At 23.4% G+C, this 22625-nt stretch overlaps 1 protein-coding gene across 5 annotated transcripts in view; it reads right to left on the bottom strand.

Moving 5' to 3' along the window:
- The window catches only part of LOC114129849 (E3 ubiquitin-protein ligase goliath), a 51249-nt gene that overhangs the window by 13855 nt on the left and 14769 nt on the right, over nt 1–22625 (bottom strand). For 4 of the 5 annotated variants that reach the window (XR_007603203.1, XR_007603204.1, XM_050197437.1 and 1 more), the window contains exons 2-5: nt 19641–19776; nt 5641–5758; nt 4444–4515; nt 3176–3355 (exon numbers count right to left, since the gene is read on the bottom strand). Coding sequence is in view for 3 of the 5 variants with exons in the window: in XM_050197437.1 (XP_050053394.1) it covers nt 3176–3355; nt 4444–4515; nt 5641–5758; nt 19641–19776 (506 nt within the window). In the remaining 2 variants the exon portion in view is untranslated. The remainder of the gene's footprint in view (nt 1–3175; nt 3356–4443; nt 4516–5640; nt 5759–19640; nt 19777–22625) is intronic. The other variant, XM_050197438.1, reaches the window with a different exon arrangement.

The following is a 22625-nucleotide window of genomic DNA, read 5'->3' as shown; positions in this document are numbered from 1 at the left end:
ATTATTTTTAATTTTAGGTATTATTTTTTATACACATGTTTTTTAATGATCGATAAGCGAGTTTCTTTTATTTTGAATAAACAATTATAGACAATCATAAAATAAAGGACCAAATGTTTTATATGATTGAAAAATTTTGTCTATATTAAATATCAGTTTAGAGGTAATCTTAAATAACTGTGTTGTTTTCATAAATATACGATAAAACTACAGATAATTTTTGAAAAATATTAAAAATATTTTAGCAAGTAGGTACAGGTTTATTTTTCGTCAAATTAGCTTACTAGTAGGTATACGTAGTTCTCAATAAATGTATACATAGTATTATAGTAATAATTCACGGTTTATCCTATGTATCAAACCACAAAGGCTTTTATTATTATGTCAATTTTTACGTTTAAATTACGGTGTAATTTGTCAAAACTATATTATGACTTTGATTTTTAGATGTTTTTAAAAATATAATTTGTAGTTAAAGTCTGAAAACTTAATAATAAAATAATAAATACGTCATACGAGTACATCACAAGGTTACTAATTTTGTCGTATCATATTATTTATTAATCAATATTTATTACTATAATATATTATATTCAATATATTGTTAAAATTATAACTCGTACAATTTGTTTTATGAGTAAAGGTATCAGTAAGTTCTAACGACGTTTAAAACATCATATTATAGCTATCATAAATTTAATTTTATTAATAATCGTTATCTATAAAATATACTTCAAAAATATAAAAATTACAACCATATAATATATTTCTGTAATTCTGAATACCATGTTATCATAAAGAAATTGCTAGAGTTGATGTTTCTCCGCGAAATTTAAACTTTAGTGAAAGAGATTACTTTAAAATTTAAATATTAATATGCTTAATTAGTAATCAATCCAAGTCTTTCATATTCTTACCTTATTTAATATAATTAATGTTCATTATTTTGATATATTTTTTTATCGGTGTGTTTACTTGTTATCGTAGTATTATATTTAGGGAATATTTCAAAGTTATCTCAGATTATTATGTTTATAGTCAACATCCTCAATAATGTATAATAAAAATAATCATATTTGTATTATATATTTTAATATTATCTTATCACTGCAATTTTATAAGATTATATTATTATCTTTTATAACGATTAATAATATTATAATGTGCAACCGTTATTGAATATTATAACAGCTTGCGGTGTTATTCGAGAATCAAAACTTGGTAGTAACGTATTAATGGGCATAATAATTACAATAATAATGACGTAAATGAATTTAAAATTATTTATATTTTTGTACGTTATGTTATACAAAGAAAATAATGAACTCATCTTTTAGAATATTGGGTAATTTCATGTAACATAATTGTATTTAATAATGTATTTGTGCAGTATAGATTAAATTAAACATGCGAGGGAATCATGTAGGTACAGTGTACACCCATTCTCATTATTATCCTACGACAGGGGCGTCGTTCAAAACCGCACACTTACTATTCATAACTATACATTTTAAACCGTTCAATATTGTACGCATTTTTTCTATTGTTAAAAAGGATAATTTAGTAGGTCGATAATTCAAAACTGCACATATTTGATTGACAGTTAAAAATGAAAAATTTATTACGTCGCAAAAATAATTTAGTATATAGGTAAGATAATTTTTGATTTTGGGAAACTTTACGGATTTGAACGATGTCTTTTTTTTTGAAAATTTACGGTAATAATGATCGCCAGTACTAATACAAGACAAATGATGTTGATGGCTGCGTGTTGTAACCGTTTATTAAATAACACTGATTTGAAACTTGTTTTAATATTATAAAATTGCACTTTTCTAACCCATTAAATTCACGGTTATCGTTAATATTTGATCACATTGTTTTACTCTAAAAAGGAAAATACATAATTCGTATTTCTTTTCAGTTTAATGTTTTGTATATATTATGTAGAAGTGATCATAAATGAAGACTATGCAAAAATTATGGGTTTGATCAATATATAGAAATCGTCACGCATGGTTATTGATTTTATAATATAGTGCACTAGAAAATCATGTATATATATATATATATATATAATAATGCATATCATTATATAAAAATATATTGTGCATATACATTATACATATTATAGATATACCAACCTAGTGTCAATAATTTATAAATACCTATGTATAAATATATTACATAGTACGTATTATAGCTATTATTTATGAATTATGTACATTATACTGCAGCGTATGGTTATAAAAACAATATAAACGTGACATCGATATGTATAGATCCTGTATTCGTGTGAAAACCATACATTTTTTGTATTAATCTCCGTGTTGAAGTATTGTTTCGAAAGTTTTATAGAGTGGCGTTCGATATGAAATCGAACAACCGTTAGGTGTAAAATTGTAAAAGTGACAAAAATATATTCGTTTTTGCTTAATTTTAGTTAAGGATTGAACCCGGTGCTTTGCAAGTCATAATATATTGTTTTATATCTTAGAATTCAATACTATATATTCAAATACTAATGATAATAGGTAGGTACAAATATTATATTCAAGTGATTATATAAATGGTTATATTATAAGCAAACCCTAATATACAATATAATATAATATTTGGGTAGCATACGCAATGAAAAATTATCCTTGATCATGTTATGCACATGAACAATTTCAAATAATAGAGTGTGTAGAAATATTGTTGCACATAACGAAAAATAAATCTTTTAACGCATATTGTCAAGTGATCACTGCAATTTTAATGAGTATATTATTTATGGAATCGGTTGCATGGGAGTGGACTCTAATTTCAGACACACGTGTTGTAAATAGCTAGATAGGTACATTATAGTTAATAATTTTATACACTTTGTAGTAATTGAATTTAACGTTTTTGAACAATAATGAATTATTGCTGTTCAAATAATAATTATACTCAGGGCTATTTGACTTATGCCGAGATTAGTAAGCTATAATAACCGCTCATCGCTATAATACGTACCTATATAGGTATACTTAGGTACGATATAATTAATTATATATCACAAACTATGACTATACCTATACTGGCTGTACTCTAAGACAGTGGCTTAGCCAAGAGAGAAGATCAGGGTATACTGTAGTTTTAGTTGAAATTTTAAATATGTACAGTAATGCGAATTTATTTAGGTACTTACCAAAAACCCGTAGTGCTTGAGTATGTCCATTTTGCACATTGGGCAAGTTCGGTGCTCTAATAGCCAAGGATCTACACAGCTTTTGTGGAATTCGTGTCGGCATGGTAATATCCGAACTACCTCGGACGGTCTATATGGTTCAATGCACACTGCACAACAGTCGCCATCACCGACAATCTCCTGTAAAACGATAAATAATTCAATAATATAATTTTTTTTTCATGTCGACGATATGTTGTTATTTCAGTTACACATTTCATGATTTAATCGCCGTTTTGGCTTTAATTAGTTGTATGCCATTTTTAAATTGCACGTACAAAAGACGGCTCACAAAAGGTTAACCGATGATGCACCACGATTGCAGCATATCTAATATAGTGTAATACATTTTTAAAAGTTATTTTTAATGAGTCTTAAAATGTTAGGTACAGTACATCAGGGTTTTTTTTATGAATCTATTATTTAACTATCATTCAACTAATTCATTAAAGAGCAACATAACAATTTAATTAGACGCCTTATATAAGCAGGTAAGATATTTGTTGACGTTTTAGAAAATTATATAGGTAGGTACTTTTATGGTGTACTTTAAATGGATTTTCGCAACTATGTATCTTTACTTCGTGTTTATAGTTTGTTAACTATTTTATTACCGTATATATCTTATATTATAATGTACATGTAAAATTATGTTGTAAATCAAATTTAGATGAATAGTCTTAAAGTATTATGACGCTCCATAACGATTAATATTTTCAACAAATATTTAAAAATGTTATTGTTATTATTTATTAGTGAAGTTGAATAAATTTATTGGTTGTTAGGTTTTTAAATTAAAGATTTTATAATTTAAAATGTAGTAGTTAGCAATAACCGTTATTAATTAACAGCTCAATAATCAAAATAATGATATCTAATTATTTTGTTCTTCTCTTGCTCATGTTTTCGTAATTTTTTTTATAGATTTTCATTGCACTTAGTCTATTTTATATTATTTTAACGTTTTACCAGCATATTTGCCTAGTTTATAAATAAACGTATACGGTGTATACCCCCACATAATATATTATTATTTATTATGTTATATAGAAATGTAGATACATTTCCCAGGTTGTCTAATGATACGTAAATATTAGTTTTATTGACAAAATATAGAAATTATTTACATAATTCATTCCAAGAATGTATTGGTTAAATAAATATATGAGCTAATACGATTTTAGCCAATAGTACGGGTAAATAGTTGACGTGATTTTACGTAATTTTACCTTGTCATCCATTTTGATGTGCTTGGTAGGTATCTTGGATAACGCTTTTTTCGCCGCGTTACATAATCGTCGCTAGAAACCAAAACACAAACAAAGGTATTTTATTATTAGAGGATGCTATTATAGATTTTATAGTTCAGTAGCACGTTTGAAGTACATAGTAAATATTTGAATATTAATGATATAAGTGCGTATTTTTGGTTATAGTTTATCATCGTACCTAAAGTACAATAAAAGTAGACCATAATAAATTATAGATCAGGTCAAATATTTATTGAATAAATAACGATTGTTGTAATTTTGTCAACAATAAAGTGTATAAACTTTAAAATATCGTCGTATTTACCTATAGAGTTGTTACTTGTTTTATAGTTGTTTTATGGTGTACTTGTATTCTCACGCGGATCTTCTGTACAACGCATTCATAATCATAATAATATATATATTGGTCGATTGGCTATAATAAGCATTTAATGTACTTCCACTTTCACTTCCTCATTTCTCGGCACATAGGTTTGTTTCGTCTTCGTAAACACTCGACATTATTTTTATTTTTACTCTCATGCAGTAATACATACATCACTATAATATGCATACATTTAAATCTACGCCTACCAGTTATACACGTCATATTGCACAATGTTTGTTTTGGTTTGGAAAAAATTTTCTCCTCGGCGAATAACATCGATAATAATTATTTCTCATTGAATAATATTATAAGTCATAACTCAATTTTTTAGACTCTAAATGAAACGATTAATATATTATTCATGCAATTATGGTTCTTTCGTTCATTTTTTTTTCTCTAGACAATTGTATTTGTATAGATGGTATAAAAAACAGTTCTCTAAAAGTTTCAACTTTAATCTTAACTGTTATCTAATAAGTTTTTAATTATATATCGATTGAAAATCAAATCTATAGTTATTATTATTCACTAGGCTGTCTCACTAAGCATAATAAAAAGATTCAAAGTGTAAAACAAACTAAGAAAAGTTCAAGTGTTTTTATTTCGTTCAGTCCGTTCAGAATAGTTGAAATTAGTTGATTTATCATTGATTCAATATACCCAAATGCACAAATTTAACATAACCTTTTCAATAAGTTTGTCGAACTCAAAAAGTTAGTATTTTAAATGAGGTTTATAAAATATTTAAATATTAGATATTTGTATTTTATTTTAGTGATATAACTTACCGAAAGTTGGTCTTTAGCGTGTATATATCGGAACCTTTGTATGTAGTAGAATACAAGCCATGCCAATGATATGACCATAAGCACTATGAACGATATGCTTACAAACAATACTGAAGTTCTGAAAAATAAATGCAGATTGTGCTATTTACTATTAATGAATAATATATTTTGTTTGATTTGTAATATTCACGAATAAACGTGATTACCGTCATTATAATATTGTTTTAAATATAAAGGATTTTATTTAAATCAAGCCATATAATTTAAAACATCATTCAACTGTTTTAACTAGACCGTGTAAATAGGTGACATTACCTAGCTTATTGTAACAAAATAACGGTTAGATAAAAAACATTTTAATTAGTAAATTAGTTTTTATATTTGTATTTAAAAATAACAAAAATCTAAGAGAAAACATTTAAATTATTTTTTTGTTGAAATGTTTTGTACCATTTACTAAATCAGTTTGAAATTTGAAATTATTAAATAAAAATGGGTAAATATAGTTAAGTGTGAAACTATTTAATATTTAAATACGTTTGTATTATAACTAAAGAATTTTGTTTTAATTCATTATAAATGATTTCATAAATTAAAATGTGTATACAATATTATAAAAATATAGATATATTATATAACTTGGTGTATTAACTATTAATTCAAAAAGTGTGCATAAATCTCGTTTAAAGTTGTAGTTATAATAGTATATACCTATAGTATTATGTATAATGCATAATATAGTATTTTATATAATATAAAGAAACAATTAATATCATTTGAGTTTAAAATTATAAAGTTAAAAGAAAAATCATGTTTATCAACGAATTAATTATATTTTATAACTTAAATGAAAAAAAATATATAATTTACGTAAAAAGTATAAAACGCGATTGAACGAGCTACAAATTAGTTTATAAGATTTATTAGTTTTAACCTATAGCCATGGAAATATTATTTCGATACACTACCGTATTGAATTCTTAATATCATTGAAATATTTATGTAAATTTACGTTGGGACATTTCACTATAATAATTAATGTATCAAAGATTAAACATTTTTCTTAAAAAAAGTCAACAATTTTTAGTACTATATTATTGTTGAGTTTCTAATAAACAAAAATGTAAGACTCTGAGATAAATAAGTATCTAATATGATTAAGCAGTGTGCGTAAAATGTTATACTACGATAAAAACCATAATATAAAGTTATTGACAATTGTATTATAGAAAAAATATAATACTCTCATTTCTTTACACGATATTTTGAATTAGATATCATTAAAATAGTAAAATGTGTAGGTACAGTCGTTTTTTTATCGCAGCTGACACAAATTGTAATCGAAGTATTAGTGGCGGTATAAGGTACCTATTTACCTACCATGTATCTAACAAAGTACTGTCTGGAGTTTACAAACAAATAACAAGTCCATTACAGTTCATTTATTAATTTGAATATTAATTTAATATTGTATAGCTTAATATTATTAGGTACATATTTAGTTACAGTGAACAACATTATTTACATCAAAATGTATTAATATTGCATCAGGCATTATCGGCACTCACCGATAAAAATATGTTTAAAACTTGGAATTGTAATAAAACTATTAAGATAACTATCGAGGAATATTGATACCAAAGTGTTTTGTGTTACAAAAAACCGTTTATTTGAATTCTAAAAATTATTATTGATTTCTTTTATTTTGTTAATCGAGTTCGCTTTTCGGAGAATTTCAGTCCAGAAGCTAGGATGAGGATACTTCGAATTTTAATAATTATAATTTATATAATAATTATTACTTCGACATCGACAACTTTTACCATTAAACTGTTCAGTTATGTTCAGATTTAGTATAATATTTATTTAAAATGTAACATCCTTTTATTGTCGTTGGTTGCAATAATTGAATAGGTACTTCTATTAAACTGTTAGTTTAGTGTATAATGTTATAATACATCTGTGATTTATATTTAATTTGACTATTTTTAAGCTTTTTAACGTTTAAAAAGTTCAACGAACTTAAAAGATATCAAACTAACTTAGATAAGAAATAAAATTAATAATTACATAAAATTATATATAAAAAAAAAAATTAGAAATAAATTATTTATATCTTAAATAATATTACTTTATTGATTTGACATTGAGTTTGATGTTTGCACTTTTTAAATGTTATTAAAATTGGTATGCTATGTTTGATCAAAATTTGTGTGTCCTACTTTAGATAGTCTATTTTATTTTCTAAATGTTTGTACATCGCATTTAACGCGTCAAGCATAATTGATGTTAAAGTGCCTTATATAATCAAGCGTGTATGATAATAATTAGTATCGTTATAGTATATCTTTCATAACAAATTGTAAATTGACAATAATATTACCAATATTGCAAAAATATTGTAGTTTAACACTTAGAATACTTAAAGGTTGTGTTAAAGTTTACATTTTTTAATTTTAATAGATATCTTAGGTATTAGAGACATTGACTTTTGTTTTGGAAGTATTTCCAATCTCACTACGTATTAATTTGGTTTATGGTATTAAATTAATCATATATTACAAAATATTTTCAATTAAAATTGTTAAATATTACATTTTTATGAGAAACCATGATACTTTTGTCATTTATAATGTTAATAATTTACTATGTAACTTGATATTGTATCGATGAGTTATCATCATGATTTATAACCTATACATAACATACACACTTAAAACAATCATTTTAATATCTAATAATTAATAAAATTATTAATACATAAAAAAATTTCCCTAGTAGGTCTAACTTACAAAAATACGATATTAAATTTAAAAAACTTTGTTAATTGATGATTTGGCATCATACAAATACATATTTTTATGACCCAAGTATTTTAATAATATTTTTAATCTGTAATTTTTTTAATTTAACATAATTTTAATACTCAAAGTTGTTTTTAAATTTAAATATTTGTCTATTCGTCATTGGAAAATTTGATTATACCGTAAACTTGATTGGTTTTGTATTAAATATATTGGTTTATAAATTATAACATACGTATATGATATAATATATTATATACTATTTGATTCAAAATTAAAGATCATAGTTAAATGTTAATAAATAATATTTTTAATTTTCAACTTGGCTTAAAACTAATATATAGACAAAACTAAAATTCTTTGTTTAGATATTAGATATTAGATACATATCTATATTATTATTAGTATGTTTATATTTTAAATTATTGGCAGTTGATAATTTTTTTGGACTTCGGTACTTTAACAGTGTAAAATTTAATAAAATCCATCTATATTTGAATGGTTCAATGGGTTAAGCTTATATTTATTATTGTAAAATAGTTTTTAAAATGTCCTCGGTTAAAGTTCGAATATTTAAATCGATTAGCAATAGAGGTGACGGTGTTTGACATTGTCTCTAATACTGAACTATAATTGCAACGACCACGCACTATTATCGACGTCCAATGACCAATAATAGTAATAATAATTAATATGTCAAAAAAGAAACCTTTAGATAACAACGACAAATAAATGTGTTTTAAGTGTGTTCAGTGGTCACACGAGTATACGGTTCGATATTACATATTTTTCGAAATGGACCATAATTTGAATAGGCCATACTTATGTTTTTATATTTCTAATTATACTATCTAAGACGACGTAAAGCTATTAAATTTTTGTTTGTATATAATTACTTAGTTAATTGTATAATAATGTTATAATAATAAGTCGTTATTACTATACAAGTATAATATTGCTATATTATAATTTACAACTTATCACTGTAGAAGTGTAGGTTCATTTTTATGTGTACCATAAGTAAGGATCGTTGATGTTTTTGTCATTATTGTTCGACATTGATACTTAACGTTAAAGTAAAACTGAAAATTAATGTATCTGAACAGGTATTATAAAAATTTTAACGCATAAAATTGTTTATGATTTTCTAAAACCAGTTTAACGCGATGAACGGGAAACAATGTGATAAAGTTAACAATAATTAGAAAAGAGGGTATTGAAATACAATAATACAATTTTGTTTTTGAATAAAAATAAATTTAAGAATTCAAATTAACGAATGTTTTATTAAATGAATTTATTTACACATTTATAACCCTTGTTTTTCTTTAAAATTATGGTAAGTCAAATTTTGATTTTTAAACAATATTTAAAATACTTTTTCAAAAGTTTAAATAATTGTGATTCGCTTTCTCAATCAATATCCAAGATTATAGTTATAGTTATTAAGTTCGACACCCATAGATCATAATAATTTTATATGTTTTTATTAAGTTAATTTTGTAATTGTTTATTGTTTAATACAGATAAAGGTAGGAATAATTTACATATACGTGCCAAAATTAAGTATTTTCACTGGATGGGCACCAAAATATAATAAAAACAACAAATAATGACTATAAAACCTAAGCTTATAATTACAATCGCAGAAGCAATTGAAACAGTATCTAGTGTTCATTGTTTTTGTTATATATATAAAAATAATTCAATAAGAATTATACAAATATAACAATACCTATAGGTACATAAAAAAAAATGAAATGATAATATTATTATATAATATTTTAACAAAAAAATGACACGTAGATTGTTATTATTTAAAATGAACAAAACCCGATAAAGTCACGTTTTTGTTGGTTTTTAATAAATATTTTAAGATAGCATTTTAAATTAAAATCTTACAGAGAAAAAGGTAAATTTGAAAAACGCATATTAAAATATATTTAATACAATATGACAAATTCGTGCAATGAGTTCATGAGCTAAAAATTGCATTTCAAATGTTTTTGCCAAAAACTGTTTTTTGATTTAAGTACTTATTTTGAAGTTATAAACATTTATTTCATTATTATCGAGTATAACTGTATTTGCTTAAAGTATTTTAACATAGGTATAAAATATAAATGTACTCGTAAATATATAGTAATTACTATTGATTTAATACACAATAAGATCGGATATTTCACGCAAGATATTTATAATATTACAATTAGATCAAACGACTTAGGACGACCGTTTAAAACAATTTATGTATTATAAATATTTTGTTATAATGTAGATAAAAATATGACTTCGAATGAATTTTATAAATATGATTATTTTTTATTAATATAATTAATGAATTTATTTTAAATTATATTACAATTATTATAATTGTACATATTATGTAGATACTATTATTAAAATTGATTTAAATATTTTTTTACAGTCAAGTTTTTATCCAGTCTAGTACTTAAATTTCTTTGATAAAATGAATCACGTTTATTCATTGCTACTTTTTAATATCAAAAATATCCTAATGTACTTCAACATATTTTACTGACAATAATAAATTATTATTACCATATGAATGCCAATATTAAAACCACATGGGGTTGGGCTATAATATGAAGGTACCGGAATTAAAATAATAGATTTTATATCCTATAGCTTAAGTTTTTTGTATAAAAGTATAAGGTTAGAAAAAAAAAATTCACATGATAAGTTAGTTGATTTATAAAAATAATTAGATACGTCAAATGAGTAAGCTAGTTTATGATCTTCCGGAATACTACTAACCCTACGACCTTGCACTCCACGTTGTTCTTATCAATTTGATGATCGTACTTGGGAAACCTATTTTTTATGCTATAGGAGTTATTAATGAATCAAAATATACTATGCATTGAAACAATGAATTATTTACCTTTAATAAAATGGCAATATTTCATTTGATTATTTAATGAAATAAAATAAAAATTGTGTTGTATATACATAATATTAATTTATCAGGATTGTATCAGTTAAGTGGGGGTAGGGTAATATGTTATACCTACAAATTTTAATTATAGTTTGAAAGTTTTTACCTCTCGAAATATTTTCTTTTCTTGTGTATGCGCTATAAGATACTAAATATTAGATATTAGATATCATATTAAATAAATGTTCTGCTTAATGAAAGTTATATTTTTCTGTGGTATACAATTCTATAAACCTTAATGATAGTTTTTTAAATTTTAAAAATGTAAATTATAATTGTACTTTTATATTTTTAATTTCGAGTTGTACTCTTAAAATATCTATACTTTATTAAAACAGAGCTGTGCATTATAAATATTAGGTTAGTTATTTATTGGAAATGTGAGGAATGAATATGAAAATGAACAAACATTGAGTGTTTGTCTTACTCATTTCTTGGAATAAAACTATTTATTATAAATTACTACTGTATCAAAAACAAATCTTGGCGGAATCAATTTTAATATGGTCCTTACGTAGTTTTGACATTTTATGTCTTTGCTTTGGCACACAGAATCGAAAACCGTTACGGAAAAGCGTTACGGTTACCCTGGTTACCTGGTTACCCCTGGTAACGGTTTCCAAAGACACAAACGACCTAAAATGTGGTACTTCATTGCAGACTCGTATGCAATATGATTTCCACCTTTTTTTTTAATTGCAATCCTAAAATATATGTGCACCTTCATAGCACAGAATTTCTTGGTTTTATTAATATTATATAAGCACTACAAAACATACGGTGTTCAATTCACAAAATCATTAAAGATATGTATCCTAAATTGGCACGAGGGAAGAATCCACACATGTATCTTATTTATAATATAATATGTTTTATGTCGACAACTTAAAGTCTAATTTATTTAAAAAAAAGTACATAGAGGTCTAAACCAGCTACAAAATTATTTTATTAAAGTAAATTAATTTCGAATAGAACCAATCATCTTAAAGTTAAATTATTAAAAAAAATTACATATACATAGAAATACAATAATATAGCCCATTCTCTAACCTATAAGAGCGTGACTTATGTTATGAAATATTTTGAGAAATTGCAACTACTATTCAAATATGAATCCGTAAATCCAAATTTAAGTCACTTGATTAAAAAAGAAATTATATTATTTATATTTTTCTGGTGACATAAAAAATTATTATAATTTTGTTTAACTAATGTTTGAGTAGTACCTATTAAAATTTCAACAAAACGTATAGAACAATAATATAATTATTGAGTTCAAATTAATTAATTTGATGGTTAGGACTTAATTTTAATTATTTTAATACTTGATTTACGCATTATTTTTAGAATGTATCGTTTATTATAAAATATAATACCCAATGGTATTTATAAATATTATCAATACTAATAATACATAATAACTTAATAACACGAATAACATAGTATTCATATATTGCATAATGCATTAAAGAACAATTTGTTCTTATCTAATAAAATAGAAAATAAAACACATCATACAAATGTAATCTGTTCATTAATAAAAAAAGAAAACCGATTTTTTTTTTTTTACTTTGTAAAATGTTTATATATTTTAATATATTATATCAATTGTAATTTTTAAAGACAATACATTGACAATTAATTCGGAATAAAATAATATATTAAAAATTCTTATAAAAACATAAATGAACAATATTATAATTTGTATTGAGATGTTTAATAATAAAATATGACACAATAAGTTTTGTTATTTCTTGTTAATTGTTGCAATTTTAAACTCACAAATTACTTTTGGCTATTGGTTTTTCACAAATACCTACATGAGAAGAATAATAAAAAAAAAACTATAGAAGTTGTATATCTATATAGAGGATGTTGAGTTTCATTAAATAGGTCACTCGTCACTGTATGGATGCGTTAAATTTGAATTCAATGATAAATCATTCATTGTATACTAAAACGATTCTGAGCAGAGACTATCTGTTAGCCTATATTTATATTATAAAAGAAATGTTATTTTATTAATATTGCTATTAATATTTTTTTTTCTATTAGAAATACAGTAGGTTTAACTCATTTTTGAAGATTTATTTTATTTAAAAGTTATTATAATATTATATATTTGTATTATCATATATTACTGATACTAATTTTTAAATTTCTTAAATCAATGTGGATATATGGTATAACCGTGTGAAAAGTCTAATAGTATAAAATATTTTCAAAGCCGTATTATATATGGAAAATAATGATATACATAATAGTGAAAAGTTTCAAGATAATTTTATTTTAACTACGAGAAATTAACTAAAATCGTTAATTTTTATTTTAATATCAAATAATGTTCAAATTCAAATTTAAAATTTCAATAAAATTAAATTATGCATAGTGCATACTTATTTTTATACTTTTAAATTTAGGTTTTGCATGAAAAAAAAATTGAGGAACTTAGTATTTAATTTAAAACTTAAGCTATTAAAATAGTAAATTTGATAGATCTTTAACTTCAACATAATTTGAAAGTTTTTGCAATATTTTTGCAAAATTTTAATTCAAAACGTTTATCAAAAAAAAATGTATAAGGGAACTTATTGTATTAAATTTTCAAGAAGTCTACCGTATATAAATTGAAACATTTTTAAAAATAAGTAGAAAATGTCAAATGCCTTTATTTAACATAAGAGATCAAAACTATTTAAAAAATTATAATATGTCTGAAAAATGATATTATAAATATTTGGTAAAAAGCGAGTCATTGGTTTTTCATTTTTGAATTACGCAAAAACAAAAGGTTAAAAAAGTCAAAATCTATTTTGTCGTTGAAGATTTACTTAAAGTAAAAATTCTTCAATACCGATTAAATTCAATTTGTTTTTAGAAACCACTCCTTAAATTGGAAATCAAATCATTTTTACTTCTTTAAAGGAACAATATATAAATATATATTTATATATATATATATATATATATATATATATAAACACAATAATAATTGTAAAACCAATTACTCCTTTCAGAATTAGAGACATACATATAACCGTAATTGATTGTTGAAGAATATAGAAAAATAAATATTTAAATTTTAAATAACAGTAATAACAAATTATATATATATTTTTAAATTAATTTAATTTAATAAAATACTATATTTTCTACTGTTATTTATAGACTTGGTTAAAATTGAAACTCTACGAATCAATTACAAAGATTTATAATAATGGCAATAGACCTTCTAGAGACGATAATATACTTAAAAATGCAATTTAAATCATAATATAAAATTTTAAGTTTATTATTGAACGAATATAAATTAAGAAAAGATAAATAAAAAAAGATAGTATCTATAGTATCTACCCAAAACACTTACAAATATTTATTTAAATTTAAAATTATGTTACCTACATAAAAATATATTATATGCGATAATACAGTGTGTCAAGAAAGTTTGGAAACGATTAATATAGTGGAGATCACAAGTAATGTCACATGCAATAAAATTTTCAATGCGATAATGAACCGATGACTAAATATTAAAATAATCGATAACACTTCACAGTATTTCTATTTTTAATTATTTTATAATTATTGAAATTTATCATAATATAATATTATCCTCTTTACAATTATAGTATTATTTATTTCTCTATTTTTTCATATTCTTTATCCTTATCTACCAACTATATGGAGTTCTGTACCTATATAGAGCTACTTATCCTTCATTTATCATACTAACTATTTATTTAAGCTAATTTTATTAAAAAAAATTAGGATAATGTAATTTGGAATATTTAAATATTAAAATTGTGCAATATAAATTAAATTTCTTATTTGTTTACTATACACTTAATGAAATAACTATTTTTAACTGCGAAAATATATAATTCGAATTAATTTTTACCTCCCTAGAAATTTTAATTATCGAGACTCAACTATAATTTGTACTTGAATCTTAATATTAGGGTGAATGGTTTTTTTTTTATAAATTTTATTATTTGACTAAACATTATTTCTGACAACCAGTCAGCTTTAAAGTAATGCCTAATGGAATATAATATAAACATCATTGACTGGATCTGTAAGTATATAAATTTATCAGGATTATCATAGTTATTTTATAGATAAATATTATATAATAATATAATAAGAACAGTACATGATAATACGACGATTAAAGATATTTTTTTAACGAGCTATACATTTTCACAGATTTGTTTTATAACTAAACATATTAAATACAAACTCATAATTCTAAAATATTATTAAACATAATAATAAACATATCAAACATAGTTCAAAATATAAGGAATTAGAGTTTTAAAATTTAAGTAGAAAACTATCATAAGGCCTGTAATACATTCAATATTTAAATAACAAACAACATTTCAGATGATCGAAAAATATGTGGCTATTATTAAGTTTAATATTATCACATATTTAACAATCAGGATCAAAATCTAAATGCAGCGTAGTTATATATAAGCTATAAATAAATAAAACGCTATAATATTTGTGATTTTTGTATGATAAAAATTATATCATATACTTTAATTATTAATAAAGCGTACAAAGTGAATAATGTTTACTCATCGTAATATAATAAGTACGTATGTGTTAGTTCAAGTCATGATTTTCAATAAAAAATAATAGATTTTATGAAAAAAAAGTATTTAGCTATGGCTGGAAAATATTGATAACCCATCAAAAAAATTATAAAATCAATTTTTGTACATAAAAAGTTTATATGATATTAAGTTTATGAAAAGTGTTTGGAAAATTAATTGCTTATATTACTTTGGATTAAATAAAGCAAACTGTTTTAGTTATTTATCAATCGTAACTCGTAAGAAAACAGTTAAATACTAGGCTATATGCACACATGTATAATAATTTATAATTTATAATCTGTTATAAATCCATTATAGTTTATAACCGTTATTTGTTATAATTTTATCTATACCTCAGTGATGATAAGTTGATTCGTATGAGATTTCGAAGGGGTGTCAAAGATTATAACAAAAAAAAAAAAATTAAGTTAAGTTTTAGATACTCCATTGGTGTACTAATTAGTTAGGTATAATTTCTATATTTCTATAATAATAATTAAATTTTTAACATATAAATATAACACTTGATTAATCATATTACTATTATTTTGAAAAATTAATAAATATATTAAATTTCCCTAACAATTTATTCGTATTGTAGTTATAAACAAATAATGAGATACATTTAATATCAGCAGCGTTATTATAGTTTAACATTAAATAAATACAAAAATCCTTAAAATAAATTTGATTTTAAAATACGACTGTGTAAGAAACAATACTATAGACACACAGAGCATAGATGTGTAAAATGTACTATATGATAAGTGATAACATAACACTTAAGTACTTATCTGCAGTAGTACTTAAATTGTAGTTGAAAAAAAATGTCAATGAGGTATTATGGTTAAAATTTAAAAATAAGAGAAATTAAAATAAGCTTAATTATCTTGATAAAAAATTATCGGGCAATGCATAGACAATATTCTTTTTTATAAAACGATAGTCTATTTTCTCTTAACTGAACTAGAAAGTCGTAATTGTGGAAGTGCAAAATATATTCGTTAATGCAGTACGTGCTAGATAGACAAAGAAAACAAAATATTGATATTGGGTGGACCCTTCAAAAAATTACGCCAGTAAACGATTAATAGGAATTTCGTATTATAATAAGTTGTACTTGAACAATGTAACTTTTATAATGTTAAATCAGTTTAATAGAGCCCTAGTCAATATGTGATACAATTTTTTTTTGTGAAACAATTGAATTAAATGTTAATTATTTTCAAAAAAGAGTTTTTAACACTTAGTTTATATATTTTATCTATTTTTTAAAATAAATGTTTAGGTACTTAGGTTTTTTTTAAGTCAAAGTGACGATGTTATTTTCAAAGCATATAACATTGTATGGTTTATTAATTAATATTGATGTATACTAAAGATAGTAATTTATAAATATTAAATAATATATGTATAATATATAAATAGCCTATATAAGTATAGTGTAGTAAGAATTAGATGTGTATGACGTGTGTGTTTTTGTCATGGTCAGCCCGTGTGTTTGTGACTTGTGAACACCAGCTATTGACGTGAGAGATAAGTCTATGTTCATATTTTATGTTTTCATAAAAAATATTTGTTTATTTTTGAAGGAAATTATTTTACTTCTTTGAGTGACCAATATTGTCCTTGCATTTATTATATACGTTCAAACTATTTCGTCATAATTATCGTAATATTTTGGATATTGTAGTCTTGTTTTAGACAAGTTATTTATTGACCATTAGTTTAGTAAGCTTTTTAGTTTAAAGTTAATAACAATACTATAATAATTAATGTATTTAATATTATGTTAAAAATTAGTTCCAAGCCAATCTACCATACTACGAGTACTAACAGAAAAATAAACTATATGTATATAGTATCATAATCATAAATATATTTCAAAATATCTTTAGAAATAGAGATAGAAAATCGCTTAGGATTATTTTAATGAATTGAATAATTTATTACTGAATTAAAATGTAACAAACTCAACGATGAGGTGCACTCAAAATCTATTATTACAGCAAACGCAAATTCCTTGCAGGTATTTTTCAATCTATTTGTATTTATTTCTTTTGAAATATATGTGTGTATATTGTAAATATCCATAGATATGATTGTTTTTTTTTTTGTATAAAAAATAATAAAAAGGAATATTACTTTATAATACTAATACACTAGCTATTAATCACAGTATTTGGATTTTAAAAAAATTACATAATCTCTATACTGTGAATCATCTCAAAGTAAAATTAAATGGTGAGCGATGAATAATAATTAGGAATTAGACAATTAATATTGATATTTTTATAAATTTAAACTTTTGTGGAACCAAACTATTTTTAATTTGATGCAAATATCAATAACAATACTTCTAATATTTAAGAATTTTTAATACAATTTTATAAAAATAAAACTTAGGATTATTATACAATATACATATTATGTACTAAATATTATTATATATATATGATGAAAATTGCTTTCTAATTTAATGTATAAATAAAAATGAGTTAAGTAATTTTTGAAACTGTATGCACTTTACGGTACAAAAACATACTACCTATATAGCGATTATTTTATGATTGTATATAGAATAAACCGAATACCTACCTAACTAATTAGATTTGAAATATATTATTGGCTGCTTAATAAATAATAATAATAAGGAAAAATATAGTGGACAAAATAATACTATAATGCATTTGGATGTGTGAATTAACATGGTCAAATTCACTATATGTTCAAGAACTCACATTAGTTCGATTTCTTTGTCTATTCATTCGTGACTGAAATAAATTTTACACGTGTCTTTTTAGTTGTTATCGATTATCTTCAACAATTTCCTTATCAATATATATATTATATATTAAATTTATGGTATAACGTATAAGCAATGACATTTTTCCGTTTTATTGTACTAAATATTCTTCGACGATAGCGTCGTGGGAAAATTAAAAAAACTGCACAATGACTCAATCGATATATTTTTTTATTTATTTAACTTTTATTAATAATTATAGCTCAATAACTACAAACTTAACCGATATAATATTATATTTATTTAATAATATAGGTTTCACGTTGAATTACATTACGTTGTAATTTTGATTGCTATGTTATTTAAAAAGAAATACGTTCTTAAGAGAAGTTAGGCTTTATTCAAATTTTAACTATACTTAATTATGTAGGTATTTAATTTTATAAACCCATGTTGAAAATTAACTATTTTTTATGGTGAATAGTAGATGCAATAATTGTTTATTCATAAAATTAAGTATTAATTTTGATTTGGTAGAATGTATCCCTTATTTACCTAATTAAATTAACAAATAAAATATCCTTGAGTTACACACGAGACATTTAAATGTACCTATAGGATAAACAACATTATTATTTGGTGCACATTATATATAATACGATCATGTATCACTGCTAACTAGATACATATAGTTTTAGAATATTATATACACATATATTTTATTCAGAAGGATATTAATTATAATAATAAATCATATTTGTTGTTCTTGTGTGTTAACAATAGAAACTAACACAGCAAAATAAAATTCATAACGAATTGTGTATTATATATAATAAAAAAAAATCAATTAGTATATCATATAGCCCAGTAGAATTGTATATAAATACCTGTTAATGTTACCGTATGGCCTGGTGCAATGACTGGCTATTGTGATTTTTACCATCACCCTTCTGGTCACATCATCCAGCATTCGGGCCATGTCCTCGCCCTTCCATTTATACGTGAAAACTGCACTGATATTTCCTGAAACAAAATAAAGTCAAGGTTATCAAATATATATAATTGTACTACTCGATTTAGGTATAGTGTTCCGAGGTGGTGGTAAGTTTTAATTAAATAACTATGGTAGGTGCTAGTTGGTAAGAGGTTGTAGAAAGAACTTTGAACGACATTGTCTGATGGATTTGCATTATTCTCATTGCTTACATACTTAAAGGATGACTGGGCGTGCCACCGTATTTAATCGTTTTCTTATAATATATGAGATATATTATATCTATAACACAGGTCAATACAGTGGCTCACTTTGTATATTATTATTATTATTGTCATTTACCTTTTCATTTTTTAGATAACAAAAGGACTAACGATAATACAACAAACTAACCAAAACTAAATAGTAGTTTGGATGTAGGTCATGGCTAATACTCGTGTAGTAAATACGTAATAATTGCGCGTGTGTATTTTACTGGACCACGGCGAACTCGTGTTTATTTTTAATACTATTTGTAACCAATTTTGTATAGAGCTGCAAGTTTGATTAGGTTTAGGATTTAACACGTGCGTGGTTAAGAAATGATACTTCGTGCGTGTCGATAACCGTTTATAGCCGAAAATTTGAAATGGACAATTAAAGTGATAAATTAAGTAAGATATATACCTATATATATTATATTTCATTTGTTTTTATAAAGTAAATCCATTTCAAAATGAAATAATTTTTATTAAAAGGCGAACAATTATAGTTTTGTATAATATTTTAAATAAAACTGTTTTATTTGAGACTTTTTAAAATTAGAACGAGTAAAATAAATGAGTCATAACATGAATAAGTATAAAACAATCTTAGATAGATTGTCTCACATTCACTGACATCGTTTTCTCGCTATGATCTAAATCTAAAAGAAAAAACAACTTCGATATATCACATTGAGTTTCATTGTCCTTAATTTTAATAAAAGATAAAAAAATGATAAAATTAAAAAGATAAATGTGTCGAATATTTATAATTTAGTTTATTTAATATTAAGCGAAATCCTTCAAAAAAAAAAAAAAAATCCAGAAACACACAAAAAAAAAAATGATACTAACTTTTATTTATTAAAATTAGTTAATTCAAGTAAAAAATATTTATTTTTCATCATGAACAAGACTAAAAGTATATAAGTATTTAAAAATTATTTTTTGACAGTATAGAACTAATAGTTACAGTGCAGTTACAAAATATTTAAGTAATAATGTATACCTATATAATATCTACATACTATTATATAGTAGTAGTATATGTATATATGTATATATGATCTTAAATTACTTTAAAAAAATAAGCATTAATTGGATAATAAGCTGAATAAAATTAAATAAATCATTTTTCTTATTAACTTTTAAATAATAGGATTATTATATTTTTAAATCGTAATAAATTAAATAATACATTTTTTTATTAAAAATAGATTATGTACGGTATATTTATATTTTAATAACAATGCTATATCATACATTTTTGTTCAGAGTTTTTGGCAGTTTTCTTTATGTCTAAGAAAACTATTAAGAAAATAATACAGGTATGATATGATTGGCAAACTTGTTTGAACATACAGTAAATAAGCTCTACTAATGAGTTTCATTTTTTATGAATAATTTGTAGGGTGACTGATCATTTAAAATTGTTTGAAGATTTTTTAGAAACAAATTTGAAATTTTAATTAACGGATATTAATATTTTGGAATATCCCTTCAAACATTTTATTTTCATTTCTTATAGAAAATGTCAATATGTAACTAATAATAAACATATTACAATAACATAACACCAGAAACTCGAAATGTATTAATTTATTTTTATTTTTCACGCTTGAACCGTATAAACCGAATAAGAGTTGACTGACCGCGTATATAATTTTTACAAGCTATATTGTGACCATGTCCGTTGATCACATCAATATGTTGACATCACTATACTCACTTGAGAATTCAGCATCGTTGTTCACGCAACAATAGAAATATTTATAACTAGAATAATAAACATACCGCTTCCATAACAGATTTGACTTAATATAATTTTAAAAATATTTGAAATTATAAATAAAAAAAATGAAATAAATAGTTATTATTTGTACTGTTGTATACATTTAAAAAATATTTAGTTATACTGTAGGTAGCCAAAACACACTAAATTTATTTTTATGTAAAATTCAAATGATATGTAGAATGTAGATTGTAGGTACTAAGTACGAGTATATCAATATGATTATAACTAAAATAAATAATTATTAGAAAATATTTCAATAGTCGGTGTAATATAAACTTGAAGATGTATAACTGATAATATTTATATTTGTTTTATTTAAATGTAAAGTAAATTTAATTCTTAATAATCTAAAATATTCCACATTATAATCGAATAGTATATTAGTATATACTACATAAGTATTAGGTATTTAAAATTTATTTATTTCAGTGATAAACAGTGGTTATAGTATGACCTAAAAGTAATTGTAATTCACTGATATTTATACGAATCAACATTTGCCAATGGTCGACCAACAATGTAGACTATCTATTGAGAAAGAGAACACGGCATGACTGTGAGTTTTAGTAAAATAAATCGTGCAAATCGAATCGCAACGAATTATGATTTGGTAAATTGTCAGATAAGCGTTTTGTTATGAACTATACGGTAACTTGAAGATAAAAACAGTATATTATTTACATTGAATGTTTTCTCCATACATGTATTAATTGACTGATTATTATCATAGCTGTTATGAAATGAAAAAAAAATAAATGTATAAATTAAAATATAGAATAGATATTAAGATCTAAAACATTAAACAACACAAAAGTCAGTATTGAATTCATACAATATTCCA

The sequence above is a fragment of the Aphis gossypii genome, chromosome 1, assembly GCF_020184175.1.
Source record: "Aphis gossypii isolate Hap1 chromosome 1, ASM2018417v2, whole genome shotgun sequence".
Classification (NCBI taxonomy): Eukaryota; Metazoa; Arthropoda; class Insecta; order Hemiptera; family Aphididae; genus Aphis; species Aphis gossypii.
The sequence above is the reverse complement of the archived record's forward strand: the minus strand, read 5'-3'. Positions and strand labels throughout refer to the sequence as shown.